The sequence below is a fragment of the Macaca thibetana genome, chromosome 6, assembly GCF_024542745.1.
Source record: "Macaca thibetana thibetana isolate TM-01 chromosome 6, ASM2454274v1, whole genome shotgun sequence".
NCBI lineage: Eukaryota > Metazoa > Chordata > Mammalia > Primates > Cercopithecidae > Macaca > Macaca thibetana.
Window position 1 is genome coordinate 43,153,719 of NC_065583.1, and position 19,971 is coordinate 43,173,689.

General features: G+C 44.6%; 1 protein-coding gene across 1 annotated transcript in view; it reads left to right on the top strand.

The window, feature by feature from the left end:
* Nucleotides 1–10,395: 10,395 nt before the first annotated feature.
* ETF1 (eukaryotic translation termination factor 1) overlaps nucleotides 10,396–19,971 on the top strand; it is a 37,171-nt gene continuing 27,595 nt past the window's right edge. Inside the window, exons 1-2 of the mRNA XM_050792975.1 lie at nucleotides 10,396–10,594; nucleotides 10,755–10,858. Of these exons, the coding sequence (XP_050648932.1) occupies nucleotides 10,773–10,858 (86 nt within the window). The 5' untranslated portion in view covers nucleotides 10,396–10,594; nucleotides 10,755–10,772. The remainder of the gene's footprint in view (nucleotides 10,595–10,754; nucleotides 10,859–19,971) is intronic.

Here is a 19,971-nt window from a genome sequence, read left to right on the forward strand (position 1 = left end):
CCCTATAGAGCCAATAGGATATAGATCTAGAATGAGATTTACTATAAGATATTGGCTCACACAATTATGAAGGCCAAATTCCACCCACAATCCACTGCTGGGAAAGCTGTTGGGGTAAAATTGCAGCAACCAGGAACACAATGGTGTCCTAGTCCAAAGTTAGAATATGGATGTCTTAGCTCTGGCAGTTCTATATGGGCCCTTAACTGATTAGATGATGTCCACTCACATCAAAGCAGAGCAATCTCCAATTCAATACTAATCTCTTCTGGAGACAGACAAATGTTTAACCAGTTAAATGGCATCAATGGCCAAACTGACACACAATTAACTATCACAAAAGGCAAAAAGAAATGATTGGTTTTATTCTTTAGTAGAGCCTCCCTTTTGTGATTGTAAGTACTTGCTTAGGTCCCAAGAACTTACGGTATCCCTCTTACACCAACCTCCTGTTTTGGGGTTTGTTACTTTATGTATTTTATTTTTTTTTTTAGTTTTTGTTTTGAGATGGAGTCTTTCTCTGTTGCCCAGGCTGGATTGCAGTGGTGTGACCTTGGCTCACTGCAGCTTCAACCTCTGCATCCTGGGTTCAAGCAATTCTCCTGCCTCAGCCTCTTGTGTAAAGGTGCCCACCACCACACCCAGCTAATTTTTTTTTTTTTTTTTTGAGACAGTCTCCTGTTGCCCAGGCTGAAGTGCAGTGGTGCGATCTCAGTTGTAACCTCCACCTCCCAGGTTCAAGCCAATTCTCCTGCCTCAGCCTCCCTAGTAGCTGGGATTACAGGCACCCTGCCACCACAACCAGCTAATTTTGGACTTTTAGTAGAAACAGGTTTCACCATGTTGTCCAACTGGTCTTGAACCTCTGACCTCAGGTGATCCACTCCCCTCGCCCTCCCAAAGTGCTGGGATTACAGGCTTGAGTCACTGTGCCCAGTGTAATTTTTGTATTTTCAGTAGAGATGCGGTTTCACCTTGTTGGCTAGGCTGGTCTCAGACTCCTGACCTAAGGTGATCCACCGGCTTCAGCCTCCCTGAGTGCTGGGATTACAGGCGTAAGCCACCGCACCCGGCCTCCTTTTGTTATGTTGTTTTTTGAGACAGGGTCTTGCTGTCACCCAGGCTATAGTGCAGTGGTGCATTCATAGCTCACTGCAACCTCAAACTCCTGGGCTCAAGCAATCCTCCTGCCTCAGCCTCCCAAGTAGTTAGGACTACAGGTGCACACCACCACACCTGGCTTATATATGTCTTTTTCTTTTGAGGCAGGGTCTCACTCTGTCATACAGGCTGGAGTACAGTGGTGCCATCACAGCTAACTTCAGCCTCAACCTCTCGATCTCAAGTGATCCTCTCACCTCAGCCTGTGGAGTGGCTGGGACCACAGGCGCACGCTACTATGCCAGGCTCATTTTTTTTTTTTTTTTTTTTGGTAGAGACAGGGTCTCACACTCCTGACCTCAAGCAATCCCACCTCAGCCTCCCAAAGTGGTGGGATTACAAGCATGAGACACAGTGCCCAGCCTGATTATTTGTGTTGAGTGAGGTATACATTATCAGTAGAAATACTACATACATGTGTACATAATGTGTCAATTCTCAGGGAAATCAAGACGTCGCATTTCTTTGATCCACATAACATTTATAGTAGTGACTACAGCAAGATGGAGCAGCAGAAATAAAAGCAAGTTCTTTCAAACAGTGCATGAGAAGACTGGGTATGAAGAAACAATTCAAATTTTGGAAATAACCAATATTCAAGAGACCCTTCACCACTTCAGATACCATTGCAACTCTATTCTCTTCTCTGGTCATAAGGCCAGGTTTTTTGTTTTGTTTTTTTGAGACAGTGTCTGTCACCCAGGCTGGAGTGTAATAGTGAAATCTTGGCTCACTGCAACCTCTGCCTCCCAGGCTCAAGCGATTCTGCTGCCTTAGCCTCCTGAGTAGCTGGGATTACAGGTGCGTCCTACCACACCCGGCTAAATTTTGAATTTTTAGTAGAGACGGGGGTTTCACCATCTTGGTGAGGCTGGTCTTGAACTCCTGACCTCGTAATCCGCCGCCTCGGCCTCCCAAGTGCTGGAATTACAGGCATGAGCCACCGTGCCCGGCTCATAAGGCCACTTTGTAAGGGCTTTGTCTTCTCCCTTTCCCCACCTCTAGTATCAGAACACAAAATGAGTGAAAGCCCTGGGAACAGATAAAGGAGCTATAGGGTGCCCTGCACTCTGAACAGCATGCAGGAGCTTTACTTTAGCAATTACAGAATTGCTGAAACAGGCATTTGAGTAGATAAACAATTGAATATCACCAATTTCTTATAGTTAAACCTATGAGAAGGAGCCATTTTTGTTACAGCAGGTCAGGTAATCTGTCTTGATACTAAAGACTGCAGCTGAACATCAAACCAGCCTTTAATGTAGGCATCATCACTGCAATCAGGAATGGGAAAGTAAAATATTCTGCCAAACTCACAGGCTCTTAAACAGATTGTTGAAACCCCTGACTGAGAAAGTGAAGATTAGGGTCAAAGGTGATGGGGGTGTGGGGTGGAGAGTCCATAAGGGACTGATTATATAAAGTGCAAGATTGTGAATATTGATTATTTTTAGGAAGGTGGTCCATCGCTTTCACTGGTTCCTTGGAGTCTGTCCCAAAGAGGGTTAACCATTACATGGAAAATTTACTAGCTTAAATGGCTTCAAGTCATATCCTACCGGTCACCCCTTTGCCATTTGCCATCCCCTCAATCCTGTGCATTTATTTAGCATCCTTGGTCTACCATCTACCTCCTTGGTATACCTTCCCCACTCAGCTCACACAGATCATTTCACTCAACTTCTTATGCTCTTTTTTTTTTTTTTTTCTTTTTGAGCTGGAGTCTCGCTTTGTTGCCCAGGCTGAAGTGCAGTGGCACGATCTCAGGTCACTGCATCCTCCGCCTTCCAGGGTCAAGCGATTCTCCTGCCTCAGCCTCTGGAGTAGCTGGGACTACAAGCGCACGCTACCAAACCTGGCTAATTTTTTGTATTTTTAGTAGAGACAGGGTTTTACTGTGTTGCCCAGGCTGGTGTCAAACTCCTGAGCTCAGATGATCTGCACGCCTTGGCCTCCCAAAGTGCTGGGATTATAGGCATGAGCCACGGCACCCGTCCCTACGCTCTTATTTTTTAACATCTTAATGTTCCATTTAGCAACTTCATCTTTTTGTTCTTTTTTGTTTTTTTGCAGTCTTGAGACTAGTCTCAGACTAGAGTGCAGTGGCACAATCTCAGCTCACTGTAACCTCTGCCTCCCAGGTTCAAGCGATTCTCCTGCCTCAGCCTCCCAAGTAGTAGCTGGGGTTACAGGCATGTACCACCACACCCAGCTAATTGTTGTATTTTTAGTAGAGACAGGGTTTTGCCATGTTGGCCAGGCTGGTCTCAAACTCTAGAGCTCAAGTGATCCGTCCACCTCAGCCTCCCAAAGTGCTTACAGGTGTGAGCCACTGTGCCTGGCCTTCATCTCTTTTATGACATTTTTCCCTACCTTCTGGATTATTCTGAAGCAAATTCTAGAATTCATAATTTGACTCAAAGTATATACTTTTTTTTTTTTTGACACGGAGTCTTGCTCTGTTGCCCAGGCTGGAATGCAGTGGCACAATCTCTGCTCACTGCAAGCTCCGCCTCCCAGGTTCACGCCATTCTCCTGCCTCAGCCTCCTGAATAGCTGGGACTACAGGCGCCCGCCACCATGCCTGGCTTTGTTTTTTGTTTTGTTTTGTTGTATTTTTTAGTAGAGACAGAGTTTCACCGTGTTAGCCAGAATGGTCTCGATCTCCTGACCATGATCTGCCCGCCTCGGCCTCCCAAAGTGCTGGGATTACAGGCGTGAGACATTGCACCCAACTGACTCAAAGTATATACTTCTAAAAGGATTATACTACAAAATATATCATTGTCACACCTTTTAACATCTTTATAGCAAAAAAGAGTATGCTTTTCCCAATAGTCTCATAACTTTAAAGTTTATCTGAGTCAGGAACCAAGGGTCACACCCACATTGTTTGACATGTCCAAGTTCCTTTCAATTTAGGCTTCCCTGCCTTTTTTCCCCTTTGCAATTTATTTTAGAAACTGGACCACTGGTCCCGTAGCGTCTCCTACATTCTAGATTTTACTAATTGCTTCCCTGTGATGTAATTTAATGTATTCCTTTGTCCCATTTAATCCAATTCAAGTTCAGTTTTTTTGACATAGGATCTCACTCTGTTCCCCAGGCTGGAGTGTGGTGGTGCTATCATAGCTCACTGTAACCTCAAACTCCTGAGCCCAAGCAATCCTCCTGCCTCACCCTCCCAAGCAGCTAGGACTACAGGTGCTCACCACCACACACAGCTAGTTTAAAATGATTTTTGTAGAAATGGCACCCTTGCTATGTATATTGTTCGGGCTGGTCTCAAACTCCTTGAGCCAAGTGATCTTCCCACCTTGGCCTCCCAAAGCACTGGGATTACAAGTATGAGCCTTTCACCCAGGCTGTTTCATTTTTCTACAATAGGTGATGTGTACTGCCATCAGAATTTAAAATATTAACATATGAATTCCAAACATAATTTCAGTTGGCTCTTTTGTCATGTTAGTAGCCACTGATGATCATTACCGAAATCTCTAATTTCATTAAAGGTCTATTATTTTACTTCTGTCTTTTCATTTTTAGTTGGAATACCTCTATAGTAAGAAAATTCCCCTTTTAACAAGTACCACGTTACACTGCAATGTAACTATATATATAAGGGAAGACCAGTTAAATGCTCAGCTCTTTTCCTTAATTTACTAGTTTTCACAATTAGTTCCATAATCAAAAGTGGGGAAATTAGGTTTCTTGGTTGTCACTGTGAACTCATGGATTTCAACTTATTTTTATGTTTCACTTCATTGCAACTTTTCTTAGTGATACTCAAATTGTTCTAACCTTGGCGTGAGAGCCTCTTCCTGTTGGCTCTTAAATCCTTTTGACAAAACCCCAGTAGTCTGTTACTTTCTTTGCTTACTGATATAACAAGATGTTCCAGGCTCACCTTGTTCATTTCTGCTTCAGTCCAAGAAACAACTACTTACTTTATCTGTTATCTTACTTATTTAACATCCCTGTCTCCCCTGCACCTCCACGGAAGACCATAAATATAAGAACTGAATTACATCTAAAAATTTTCAGCACTTGTCTCAGTGCTGGACCAAAAAAGTGGCATGCAATAAATATTTATGGAATTCAACTAAAAGATTAGCCTCTGTCTAGCTATTCTACAGGTGTCTCTATTGAGTCAAACAAGGCACCACTGGCAACTGGCAGAATTAAGCACTTGCCTCTTCAGGTGGGTCAAGGGCAGGGTTCAGGCTCTCCCTATAAATACTCTTATATGCTAGAGGTAGACCCCAGCTAATGAGCTCTCCCTAGAACAGGTATTCTCACACACACACACCTTTTTTATACTGAGAGAATGAGAAAAACTAAGTTTTAGTTCTCCATGGGCCTTATTTTCTTAAGGAGGAAATCATTACAGAGTAAAGCATTAATGGCCAGTATCTGCTTAATTTAACAAGACTACAAATTCATGTAAAGATGTCTGATCCTCTAGAGAGGAAACTGTCATTCCTTAGCTGCAGTCCCCCCTCCAACTGAAGAATTACATTTCACCACTAGGTGTCCACAGGGGAACAAAGGATACCTTACACTTGCCCATTCCAAGTCCCTTTCACACACACTGCACTCCATAAACAACTTGTCCTAGGTCAATTTATAAAAACCTTAAATCTTGTTTTATGTTGTACTACTACAGCTTAGGTCTTCATTTATTGTAACTTATATCCTGGCCAGGCGCAGTGGCTCACACCTGTAATCCCAGCACTTTGGGAGGCCGAGGCAGGTGGATCACAAGGTCAGGAGTTCCAGACCAGCATGGCCAATATGGTGAAACCCCATCTCTACTAAAAATACAAAAATTAGCCGGGCGTGGTGGTGCGTACCTGTAGTCCCAGCAACTCAGGAGGCTGAGGCAGGAGAATCACTCCCTTGAACCCGGGAGGCAGAGGTTGCAGTAAACTGAGATCGCGCCACTGACTCCAGCCTGGATGACAGAACAAGACTACGTCTCAAAAAAAAAAAAAGAGAGAAAACTTTCCTCTAACAACCATACTGACTTCCAGAAGAGTCAAAGATAGCCCTTTAGCAAATCTCACCACAACCATCCCTTCCTTCATCTTGGCTACTCTTTTTTTTTTCTTTTCTCTGAACTCCAGTGATCCTCCTGAGTAGCTAGGGACTACAGGTGTGCACCACCATGCCCAGCTAAATTTTGTAGTATAGATGAGGTCTCGCTAGGTTGCTCAGTCTGTACTCCAACTCCTGAGTTCAAGCAATCCTCCTGCTTTGGCCTCCCAAGGTCCTAGGATTACAGGCATCAGTCACTGTGTGTGGTCTATCTTCGTTACTCTTAAACTTATCTTCACATTAGTAACCAATAACCTCATTCTGTAGCTATTTTTAGGGGGAAAGGGTCTTGCTCTCTCATCCAGGCTGGAGTGCAGTGATCACAGCTCACTGCAACTTCAAACTCCTGGGCTCCAGTGATCTTCCTGCCTCAGCCTCCTCAGTAGCTGGGACTAGTGGCACATGCTGCTGTGCCTGGTTGATTTTTTTTTTCTTCTTTTTGTAGAGACCAGGTCTCTCTAAGCACAAAGACTTATTTCTGCTTTCAACATCAAAACATAACAGGCCTGCAATCCCAAGCACTTTGGGAGGCTGAGGCAGGTGGGTCACGTGGGGTCAGGAGTTCGAGATCAGCCTGGGCAACATGGTGACACCCCATCTCTACTAAAAATACAAAAATTAGCCAGGCATCACGGTCTATGCCTGTGGTCCCAGCTACTAGGGAGGCTGAGGTGGAAGGATCACTTAAGCCCTGGGGTCGAGGTTGCAGTTAGTCATTATTGCACCACTGTACTCCAGCCTGGGCAACAGTGAGACCCTGAATCAAAAAAAAAAAAAAAAAAACGAAAGAAAAACTTACCTACCCCCACCTAATTGGCAAGGAACATCACCTATATCCCAATATCTAACTTTGTTATTGTTTGAGCTGAGGAGGAAGTTCTGAGATCATACAGAACAATGTCTTTATTTTTCAGACAATCTGTGTGCTTAGAGAGTTTATATATTCTGTTCTCACCATTTAGGAGTTTGAAAAATCTGTATCACTTTTATATCACAGAACATTCCTCCTCAACAATGTATCGTCATGGTCCCATTTAAAAAGCCTTGATGCAGGCACTACCATCCGTGCTCCATACCTCCCAAATCTCTTCAGGTAGATAACTATCCCAGCTTTTGCTTTTAATGCACTGATTTCTAATTCTAAATGCAGAGATGGTGAATCTGCAGCAACTAGGCCAAGAGCTTTTGGGGCTACCTGGACCTGCAATTGTCTAAGAAATAAGAAATTCAGAGACTGACAAACAGCAGTCCTACTTGGGATGTCATCATGCTTACTTCAGGCTGAATCACACAGAAGAAAGCCTTCAAGCATGGACCTGAAGCAATGCTGTAAACACAAACATCAAAACGAAGAGGAGGCCAGGTGTGGTGGCTCACGCCTGTAATCCCAACATTTTGGGAAGCGGAGGCAGGCGGATCTTCTGAGGTCAGGAGTTCAAGACCAGCCTGGCCTACATGGTGAAACCCTGTCTCTCCTATTTAAAAAAAAAAAAAAAATTGGCCAGGCGTGGTGGCTCACACCTGTAATCCCAGCACTTTGGGAGGCCAAGGCAGGCAGATCACGAGGTCAGGGGATCAAGACCATCCTGGCTAACACGGTGAAACCCCTTCTCTACTGAAAATACAAAAAATTAGCTGGGTGTGGTGGCACCCGCCTGTAGTCCCAGCTACTCAGGAGGCTGCCGCAGGAGAATCACTTGAACCCGGGAGGTGGAGGTTGCAGTGAGCCAAGATCATGCCACTGCACTCCAGCCTGGGCAACAGAGCGAGACTCCGTCTTCAAAACAAAACAAAACAAAACAAAAAAGAGAACAGGAAGGGTAGAGTAGGACAATCTAATATGGAAATAGGGCAAGAGGAATGAAGGAAAACCTTGGACACAGTTGATTCCTAGTTAGTAAGTAGTGTTTAAGACTAAGGCAGCCCCTCCGTTCACTACTAAACACAGTGGATGACACACACACAGCAGGAGTACAATATTATATAACAAGTGAACATATGCCAAAAACTACAAAATGGAAGAGGTTCCCAAAGAAGAGGTTCCAACCTGAGATTCATTTCCTGGGGGAGAGAAGTATGACCGTGTCCCCACCCTATGAAAATATAGGTAATAGGGTCACTGTATAATACACTGGACACCAAACATGGAGTCGGGAAGCCATAAACTAGCTGTGGGACTCTGAACAGGTCCCTTTCACTTTTCTTTGCCTCAGTTTCCCCATGTATGAAATGGAGGTCATACCCCCATCTTCAAAGTGTGGACAAACTTTATAACACACGAAAAAAGTATTCAAAGACCATACAAATGAAAGCACATGATTGACATCACCACTTACATGTCTCATAAGCAATCTCAAACTTAACAGGCCCAAGATGAAATTCCCAATCATCCCCCAACACTTGCTCCTCACCTTTCCCACCTCAGTAAATGTCACCACTTCAGTACTCTGGGAACCATTCTTGGTTTTCCTCATCTAATCCATCATTCAGTCCTATTCACCCCTTTTTTTTTTCTCCCCTTGAGACAAGGTCTTGCTCTGTCACCCAGGCTGGAGTGCAGTGGTGCGATCTCAGTTCACTGCAGCCTCGAATTCCTGGGTTCAAGGGGTCCTCCCACCTCAACCTCCCAAGTAGCTGGGACTACAGGCGCGGGCCACCACATCCAGCTAATTTTTTGTACTTTTTGTAGAGACGGAATCTTGCCATGTTGCCCACGCTGCTCGCAAACTCCCGGGCTCAAGCGATCCTCCCTTTGGCCTCCCAAAGTGCTGAGATTACAGCCGCTGGCCACTGTATCAGGCCCTTCATTCACTTCTATCTGCACTGTCAGCACTCTAGTGTAAGAGAAAATCATCTCTCACATGATAATGAAGCAGCCAAAATGGTCTCTGAGCTTCTCCTGTGCTCTCTCCAGTCCAAACCAGGGCTCTAAACGCTTTAAACTACCCACTGTTCTTGAAAGAAACCAAACTTCTGAATCTGGCTTAAAAGGCCCTACATGATCTCTTCCCCTGCTGCTCCTTCAAACCTCTCTCCCCGTCCCTGACTGTGCCAGCACACTGGCGTTTCTGTATTTCTCAACTGTGTTCTGCTTCCTCCTGACAAACTCTTACTCACCTTTTGGGTCTCATTTCAGAGGTGCGTCCCCGCCATACACTCTCAGAGCACCCTGAAGTACTGAAGCATGTGTGTAGTTATTTTACTACAAAAAATATAAAATCACAAACGGTTAGAAACCCAATCGACTACAAGCTCCATGAGGGGTAAGTACTGTCATCTGTTTGGTTCACCTCTGTATCCCCAGGAAAACAGGGTCCAGCACACGGTCTGGGCTCAATATTTGAACCCAGACGAGGTGACAAAGTAGCCACCTAAAAATCCTAACTCAAAAAGATAAAGTTCTAACCGTATGTGGATGCCCATTTTATTTCAACTCTCTCCACCTCCGTTCTCAACGGCTCAGGCCAAACCATACATGGGGTCAGATACCTCAGGTCTCCAAGCTCAGGCAGCCCCCGCTGTCTTCCACCCCATAAAGTTCTAAGTCCAAAGTGAGCCCGTCCTAGCTCCGGGGCGAGAGAAAACAGGCCTCTTTCGCCCCTGCAGGTGAGGGTCCCAGACCGCCCGGAGGCAGGCTCCTCATCCAGACCTACTGGCCAGGATTCCTCCACACTATTCCGCGCAGCCGTGACGCACGCAGACCGCAGCACTTCGTCAGCGAAGAAGCCGCTGGGCGCGAGGCGCTTCTTCGCGGCTTCTCAAGCTTCAAACCGCGCGTCGGGTCCAAGTGCCTAGCTTCGCGTCACAAAGCCTCAGATGTCCATCCTATTAATGGAAAAGGGACTGAAAAGACGACGACCCCGGTCGTCTCTCTTTAAGAACCACCCCCATTCGAGCCTGACGGGGGGGGGGGGGGGGGGGGGGGGGCTCTCAATAAACTCGCGAGAGCCACCGGCTTCCGCCCGCTTCCTCCTCTCGGATTGCCGGGCCGGAAGAAAGGTGGCACCTCCCACCCCCCCAGCCTCTACCTCACAAGACAGCGCGGACCCAGCTGCGGCCAATCGGCAGGTTCATTGTAGGCTGCGGGGCAGAGAGCCAATGAGAAGTCGCGGCGGACGCAGAGCTTCTCCTCACTCGCACCGGCCCCCTCCCTTCCGCCCGCCGCCTTCCACTCCGCCCCTGGCGGAGGAAGTGATGTCACAGGCCCCATGTGAGCGGATTGCAACACATGCAGCTGCTTGGAGAGAGGGAGCCGGTGTCCTACGTCAGAGCCGCCGCCGCCGCGGAGCCGCCGCCGGGGAGGAGCAGCCGCTGCCGCCCAGGACTGGGCCCTTAGGTAAGGTACGGGGAGGGAAAGGCCGGCGACCTCTGTGGCGAGCTGCGCCGGGCGGGAGGAGAGGGCCTCTCGGGGGTGGCGAGGAAGGGGGCCGCTCTGCCCCAGCGGCGGCGCTAACTCTGTGGTCTTGGTGTCTCCGGGCCCCGCCGGGCCGCTCTAGGGAGGAGGAGGCGAGAAGATGGCGGACGACCCCAGTGCTGCCGACAGGAACGTGGAGATCTGGAAGATCAAGAAGCTCATTAAGAGCTTGGAGGCGGCCCGCGGGTGAGCGCCGCGTCCGGCACCCCCCGTGCCCTCTTGGTTCCCGGACCCCTCAGGATGGACGCCCCCGCGCCGCATGGCCAGATGAGGAGAACCAGGCACTAGCCAACTCCCGCCTTCTGGATCTCTGGGTAGTAGCCCCTGACCCAGGGGCGAGGGTCGGTGCGGTTGGCCCAAGAAGGGGTCCTTTCCCCGCATGGGGGTAAGGGGCCCGCGCTCCCCGGGTTTAGATCACTCGGCCCCCCTCGTGGTAGGCCACCGCTACTTTTTACCCCTCCTGGGCCCTTAAGTCCAGCTCCTCCCTCTTCGGGCTCCAGGTGCTGCCATCCGACTCGGGTACTATTGTGGCAAAGTGCTCGGCCTTCCTTTCCCAACGCCCTTCCCTGATTTCCTCTTCTCCCTTCGTTCCTCAGCCAGGCCTCATTAAAATGGCCTCTCCCTCCTGGGCTTCTGAAACCCGGGTGGGTGAAGTTTGGATGGGACGGGAAGCAGAGGTGGTCAGGGACAGCTTGTTTCTGATTCGTGATTGCTCTGGGTTTTCCACCTGTCCCAAGATGACTTCTCCCAAGTCCTCTAATTACCCTGGAGCTTCCTGGTTTTAGCTGTTCCAGGACCCACCTATAGACTGAAAATGCCAACGTATGCGCGATGTAAGGAGTGTTGGGTAGGTTTTGGTTAATGAATCTGCATGTGTATGTCCAGGAGAAATATGGATCAGGAGGTCGTTTGATAGAAGTCATAACTACAGAGTCCCTGCTGGCATTTATCTGAAACTGGTGGGGATATCGCTGTAGAGAGGCTTCTAATGTACTTGATGCTTGTTGAGTGAGATTCAGAATTGAATTAAATGAGCTTTGAGTCTTGTACATTTTGATAAGAAACTGTAGGTGTGTCCATTGTGGGAAGAGTAGGCTAGATTAAAATTAACTGTGTGTGTGTGTTTTGTTTTTAATGTTGTTCGTTTGAGGAAGGTGTGCCAGAGGTATTCCTGTTTCCTTTATTACTTTATTTTGTTCCTTTCCCAGTCATAGAAACTTTTTATTTACAGGAAGTGCCCCCCCCAAAGAAAAAAGTGTTTGGAACATTATTACATACTTGTGTGTCTGAGCATTCTTAGAATAGTAGAATGGCCTGCCTCAGGCCATGTGAAAAGTTGATTTCAGCACAAGAATTTGACATTCTGGTTTCCAGCCCAGGATTGTCGTTTATGGGTAGATTTGCAATTTTAGAATGACGGCCCCTTCAAGCTCTTCATTATTACTGTTTTATGAAACAGGATGTGCTTAATTGTACTGAAGGCCCAGTTCACAAGTTGGTTTTGCTAGTGTTTTGTTCTTAATAAATTAGGGACAGTTCTGTTTGGAATGAGGCTTCTAAAAGTTTGGCCCCATTCAGTGACTTGGGCTTGTGCTCACTCCTTCGGTTTACTGGAGAAACGTTAGTTTAATATGAATCGCAGACAGCAGCTTATTTTTTAGTCCTTAAGTTTTTCTTTAAATTTAATAGAATATTCAGACCTTCTTAATAATCTTACAGAAACTTGTGCCATATGGTAGAGTGAACAGTTATTCCCAAAATGTGAGAATACCGTACAGAAAGGATAATATAGGTCACGACCCATTATGTTGCACTACCAAGAATGAACCAGGTTCTTTTGTTTCGGTAAGATCTTCTGTTTTGTTACTTGAAGCTTTCTTTCTTTTTTTTTTTTTTTTTTTTTTTTTTTTTTTTTTTTTTTTTTTTTTTTTGAGACGGAGTCTCACGCTGTTGCCCAGGCTGGAGTGCAGTGGCGCGATCTCGGCTCACTGCAAGCTCCGCGTCCCAGGTTCACACCATTCTCCTGCCTCAGCCTCCCAAGTAGCTGGGACTACAGGCACCCGCCACCTCGCCCTGCTAGTTTTTTGTATTTTTAGTAGAGACGGGGTTTCACCGTGTTAGCCAGGATGGTCTCGATCTCCTGACCTCATGATCCGCCCATCTCGGCCTCCCAAAGTGCTGGGATTACAGGCTTGAGCCACTGCGCCCGGCTTACTTGAAGCTTTCAATCCAGTATTGCATTTTATAGATTGCTGTTGTTGCAGTATTATATATAGGTGGATGTGATCTGTGGATTTATTCTTACTACTTTCATTAGCAGGCAGGTTCACACATTTTAATTTGCATACGTTATATTCTCTGAAACAGTCCAGAAAATTAAATCATGACTATAATTTACCTGTTTGAATGAAGTAACGTTGAAGATGACATTGCTTAATAAGTAACACCATTCCTTTCTACTGCTTGATGAAGGAAACTCATTCTTAAATTTTGTTCTACCCATATTACCTAGCGACTAGAAACTTTTAAGCCCCTCTTTAAGACTTTTGAAGGCTTTACCTCTTTGTTTAGCAAAGTTCAGTAGAGTTTAAAGCATGCTAAAAATGAAGTTATAAGGCACAACTTGTTTTCGAAGTTGTTGAGTTTTGATATTTTAGACATGATTAAGCTGTCTAAAATAGCTGGAACATCTTCCTCTAAACATTGTGGTTAATAATCATGTCCTACTTTGCTTTTAATCAGGATTTGGTTGCATCTTGATCCCATGGAAATTTAAAATTTTGGCCATCTCTGAGTATTGATAAGGGAGTCAGAAGATTCCCCAGTACATACCAGTTTTTGGAGGTGGGGAATATTTTCATTGCCAACTTGTGTTAAAGTCAGACTCTAGATTTTCATAGATAGGGTACAGTGAAAAATGTTCTTCCTACTTTACCTAGTGATAAAATATTTTTAGGAGAATTGTAATGGGCTTTAAAGACAAAGTGGATGGCAAAATGAATCTGTATTTGCTGATGTTTTGGGGGTACTCTGGTTTTCAGGAGGAAAACTGAGGTTGTTTTCAGGCATGGTTGTTAGCACAAGATAGTGAGACTTAGTGGTGGAGTAACAGTATTGTTTTGGAAATGAAAAAGCCCTTTCCTCCCCTTAGCAGTGTAGAATTCTAGGCATGGGAATCAAGGATTGGTTTTTAACAGTAGTTATTAAAAGATGCTAGAATAAGAGTGATTTTGAAATTAAGATAATCTTATGTGGTTATCTCTTGACATATGACCCAAATTTAATGTAGCTTGAAAAAGAAACCACCTGCAAAATGGGCTCACTAACTACATCTTAATAAAGGGAAATATGTTGGCAAAATAATTTATTTAAGCACGTACCATATTATAGACTGTGCTACAGTACATTATTAAGTCATTTAATCCTCACAAGTATTGCCACCATTTGGTAGACAAGGCACCTGAGGCTAAGAGATAATTTGTCTAAGATGTCACAGCAAAAATGTAGCACAGTTCAGCACTTAAACCAATGTGCTATACGAGGTATATTTTATTTTCAGAGAATACAAAACTAGATTTCCTTAAAATGTAGTCTGAGCTATAACAAATTCTATTTTATATTACATGTGTGTGGAAGAGCATTTATAGAAGCCAAATTACTAAAATGGGGAACTTGATAGTGTTCTGTTTTGTAACCAGCATCATATTTAATCTTCTGAGTTGAAAGGAGTGTCATGCATAAACTTGATTTTTAATTTGGGTAGAACATTGTTACTTGGTTTCAGATAAGCCTGGTCGAATGTTAGTTTGTGTGTGCTAGTAAAATAACCAGTTAATTATTTTGGTAGACATAGGCCCCACTTAAAGTTGATGGTAGTTCTTCCCGGTTCATGATTGCTCCTGGTATATTCTCCACAGTTGGCTAATGAAGGATAAATGTATACGTAAACCAATACTGTGGTTGAGGGTATCTTGAATAAGGAACTGAAACAGGTGAACGTATGTTGGAAAAAGCGGGAGAATTATTGGTTGTTTTTTCTCGGTGTTTTCTGTGCAGGCGAGTGGTGGCCTCAGAAATAGTTTTGGACAGTATCGTTTTAAGGTAATGTTAATAAAATCATAGCTAGAGCCTGTCCTAGCCAGGGACAGTGGTGAATATGACAAAGGAATGGACAGTGTTAGTTTGGGTTAGATTGTGTCAGTGGGTGTTAAAATGTCTTTTCACTTATCTTCACTAGGAAACCTCATGTGTTTCATATCTAATGAACACTTGGTCAGATAACCCTCATAGCCATAACCCTTGTTTGAAGGTCAGTGCAGCTTGCAAACTTCTGCTGTAGTGTTTGGGCATTTTAAAAACTGGTTACTTAAAATAACTTGTTGATATCTTAACTCTAAATGAAATAAAATTAGTTGTTCCTGCCCCCAAATATAACCATTTTTAAAGAATCCCCACTGAATTCCTCACATTATACAGAATTAAAAGTTAATGTTTTGGCGAGATCATTGAATAGGTTAATGTTTTAAATCTTAGAGATAATATGAACAGCTTGCTTAATTTATATACTTTGAATAAATTAAGGTATGTTGGATGTGTTTGAGTACCTTCCCTAAGTAAAAATTGTTGGTTAATAGAATATTCACCTAAATGGTGGTGGCAATAATGTTCTCAAAGCACTGAATTTCACATTTTTTTCCCCCTCACTATCCTCAAAGGGCTGGTTGTAGCTAAAGTGCTACTTTGTGGTCTTTGATACAAATACCTGAACCATTTAAAGTTCAGGCTCATAAAGAAGACCTTTTTTGTCCTCTATTCTGGCTCTTTCCATGCCTCCCTCCCCCCAAACTGATGGTTAGACAAGTTAAAAGACCACATGAGGACTAGGCACATTGGCTCATATTTGTAATCCCAAGAGTTTGGGAGGCCAAGGTGGGCAAATCGCTTGAGGTCAGGAGTTCAAGACCACCCTGGGCAACATGGTGAAACCCTGTCTCTACTAAAAATACAAAAATTAGCTGAGTGTGTGGTGGCTTGCACCTGTAATCCCAGCTACTTGGGAGGCTGAGGCAGGAGAAATGCTTGAACCTTGGAGGCGTAGGTTGCAGTGAGCCGAGATTGAGATTGCGCCACTGCACACCAGCGTGGGCAACAGAGTGAAACTCTGTCTCGAAAATAATAGGGGCTGGGTGCGGTGGCTCATGCCTGTAATCCCAGCACTTTGGGAGGCTGAAGTGGGCAGGTCACAAGGTCAGGAGATCAAGACCATCCTCTCTAACAGTGAAACCCTGTCTCTACTAAAAATACAAAAATATTAGCCAGGCATGGTGGCGGACACCTGTAGTCCCAGCTACTCAGGAGGCTGAAGCAGGAGAATGGCGTGAACTTGGGAGACAGAGCTTGCAGTGAGCTGAGATTGCACCACTGCACTCCAGCCTGGGCGACAGAGCAAGACTCCATCTCAGAAAAAAATAATAATAATAAAGACCACATGAGGAAAAAAGTCAAGAACTAGACTATTTTAGGTTTTGTGAGAAGAGATGAATATAGAACAAACAACTACAGACCTCTCTCACTCTTTCCAAATTTTGGTTTCCACATGTGTGACTATGGACATTACTCTTGGATTAGGTGGTGACAGTGAGATAATATGGGTTAAAATATCTAACACCACATTTGCCACATAGAAAGTGCTCTGTAAATGTTAGCTCTTTCCTTTTCTATATGCAAACATTGATTCTGCAGAGATATCCTGATGGAGAATTGTATTATTAAAGGATCAGGATACAGATGCCACAGGTCTGAACTATGAGAAAGGGAAGAAATAAGTGAGAGAGAAAAGAGGTAAAGGGAAGAGGGCAGAGTATATATGTTAGAAAGGATGTGGTGGTGGTCCTTAGTTTCCTCCAAGTATGTAGGCTGCCTGCTTCAACTCAGAACTAGTCCTAACAGCTGTTGTATCTGGCATGGTGTTCTATGCACTGTGAACCTAATAAGCAATTACTCCCTTTGAATTTCAAGTCGTGATAGACTTCCTATTATGATAGCAGATATACTTACCCTTCCTGGGAAGGAAGGCTTACTCTGGACATACTGCAAGGTAAGCGAGAGTACATAGTTAGAATACCATTTAAGGCAGGGTGCTGTGTGGGTTATAGGTCTTTCCTATCTTCCACACCAGTTGTACCCTTTCTTCAGAGGGCTTGTTTTCTTTGAACTTGAGATTGAGGGTCAGCCCAGTACAGCACCACCCCCTGTCCTGGGATGGTACTTCGTTGTTAAAAAAGTTAGTGTCATCTTTGCAGCAGGGCTAAATGGTCTTAGATCTTATTTGAAGAGTAGGAAGGAGAAATTTGCCTTCCCACTGCTGGATCTGTTCAACTAAGAGGCTGGACAGTAGAAATTACTTCTCAGTCCAGCCTATTCTCTAGGGATCTCAGAATAGAACCTTCTCCTAGGATACATTCTGTAGGTGTCTTTCAATTCTTCAGCAGCCTGCTATCTTAGTGAGGGGGAGAAGGAATTAGGAAGGTTCAGGCTTTTTTTCTCTGGCAGGTTAGAAATTGAGAGTCTGAGGTTTCTCACTGAGTACAGTCCTCAGAGAGTATGATGAAGCTTCCTCTGATACGGTTTTATCTTATGCCATTTGACACACATCCTTGCCCACTGTCTTTACTCTTCTCACAATCCTTTCAGGTTCAGAGGACTTGACATTTTCAGGTGCGTGACAACTGGCTCTTGTCATACAGATAACTCTGCATGTTGAGTTTGTACTCTTGATTTCACATTTTCATTTGTTCTTCTAAGATCTCCTTTAGAAGAATGATCATAGGCCGGGCGCGGTGGCTCACGCCTGTAATCCCAACACTTTGGGAGGCCAAGATGGGCGGATCATGAGGTCAGGAGATCGAGACCATCTTGGCTAACACGGTGAAACCCCATCTCTACTAAAAATACAAAAAAAAATTAGCCAGGCGTGGTGGCGGGCGCCTGTAGTCCCAGCTACTAGGGAGGCTGAGGCAGGAGAATGGCGTGAACCCGGGAGGCGGAGCTTGCAGTGAGTCGAGATCGCGCCACTGCACTCCAGCCTGGGCGACAGAGTGAGACTCGGTCTCAAAAAAAAAAAAAAGAAAAAAAAGAAGAATGATCATAGCCAAAATAAAGGTTCTTTTTGTTTTCCTGCCGTGTCTGTGACCTTATAAACTAGATTTTCCTCCAAAATACACATATAAGTATATGAATATGAAGCCCAGAAATGCACTTTTACTGTTAACCAGTAAGCTAATGGGCTTCACCAAACACCTGCTGTGAGTTGGGCACTAGATATTTTGGAAGAAAATGTAATAAAATGAAAACATGATCTGCCACACAACCATGGAATGATAATATAAACCATTTTCAGCTCCGTATTAGTGAGTACAGAATAACAGTACATGTTGAAGGGGATTTAGTATAAGCAGATGATTAAAGTCTTTTTTTTTTTTTTTTGGAGACGGAGTCTCGCGCTGTTGCCCGGGCTGGAGTGCAGTGGCCGGATCTCAGCTCACTGCAAGCTCTGCCTCCCGGGTTTATGCCATTCTCCTGCCTCAGCCTCCCGAGTAACTGGGATTACAGGTGCCCGCCAACTCACCCGGCTAGTTTTTTGTATTTTTTTAGTAGAGACGGGGTTTCACCGTGTTCGCCAGGATGGTCTCCATCTCCTGACCTCGTGATCCACCCACCTCGGCCTCCCAAAGTGCTGGGATTACAGGCTTGAGCCACCGCGCCCGGCTTGAGACAGAGTCTTGCTCTCCCGTCCAGGCTTGAGTGCAGTGGTGCGTTCTCGGCTCATTGCAACCTCTACCTCCCAGGTTCAAGCAATTCTCCTGCCTCAGCCTCCCGAGTAGCTGGGATTACAGGTGTGTCCCATCAAGCGTGGCTAATTTTTTTTTTTTTTTTTTTTTTTTTTTTTTTTTTTTTTTTTTTTTTTTTGAGACAGAGTCTTGCTCTCTTGCCCAAGCTAGAATGCAGTGGTGCGATCTCAGCTCACTGCAACCTCCACCTCTCAGGTTCAAGCGATTTTCCTGCCACCGCTCCTGGCTGAAATTCATCTTTTATTAAAAGGAGATTATAGTGAGCAGAGACTTTGTCACTGCACTCCAGCCTGGGCAACATAGCCAGTCTCCATCTCAAAAAAAAAAAAAAAGCCAATTATTCATCCATTGGCTTCAGTTTCCCCATCTGCTTCATGGGTGAAATAATGTTTTTTTTCTTCTTCTTCTTCTTTAAAAAAGGTAACATTGGCTGGGTGTGGTTGCTCATATCTGTAATCCCAGTACTTTGGGAGGTCTTGGCAGGTGGATCACTGAGGTAAGGAGTTCGAGACCAGCCTGACCAACATGGTGAAACCCTGTCTCTACTAAAAATACAAAAATTAGCCGGGTGTGTTGGCACGTGCCTGTAATCCCAGCAACTTGGGAGGCTGAGGCAGGAGAATTCGCTTGAACCCAAGATGCAGAAGTTGCAGTGAGCCAATACCAGCCTGGGCTATAGAGGGAGACTGTGTCTCAGAAAAAGAAGAAAAGAAAAGTAGTTTTCTGAGGATGAGTAGCATACATTTTGACCCCCCCTTATAACAGCTCTGTGTGAAAAGCTATTATTGCCATTTCATGGATAAAGAAGTTAGAGTACATACAGGGAGTAAATAGCTGCCTAATATCACAGCCTTTAGTAAGGGTCAGTGCCAAATTCTGTACTCCTTTTCTGATTTCAAAGCCTGTGGTGCTAATTTATACAACACTACCTTGCTCTTTGGCAAGTATTTATTTTGCTGAATAGAGATGTCTCCCATTCCCTTCTGAAAGGAAGACTCTTGTCCATGGACATTTGTAATTTTGTAGAAGGAGCAGGTGTGCTGAGACTCAGGTGCAAAGATTTAAAAGAAAACAGGCATGCTATTTCCACCCTAGGAAGAACTTGGATACTGAACGTGTTTATTCTTGACGAGTATCAGGGGAGAGAGAAATAACTTGTTGCAAAATCCCTCCCCAGAAGCTCATTCATATATTAGAAAGAAGATCCAAGTAGTAAAGTGGTGAATCCTGAACACTGGTTGTGATTGCAGTCTCTTGCTTTGCACTGTTGTAAGAACACTAGAGAAATTTTCCAGCTTCGAAGCTGCTTCCTGATGGAATATTCCACTGGGTTTTGTGAAGATCTTTTAATTTTTCTTTTTAAGACTAATAATGCCTATCATTATAGAAAAAGTGTACACACTCTACCAGATGTGTACATTTTTGTTTTAGTTGACTGAGTAAATCTTT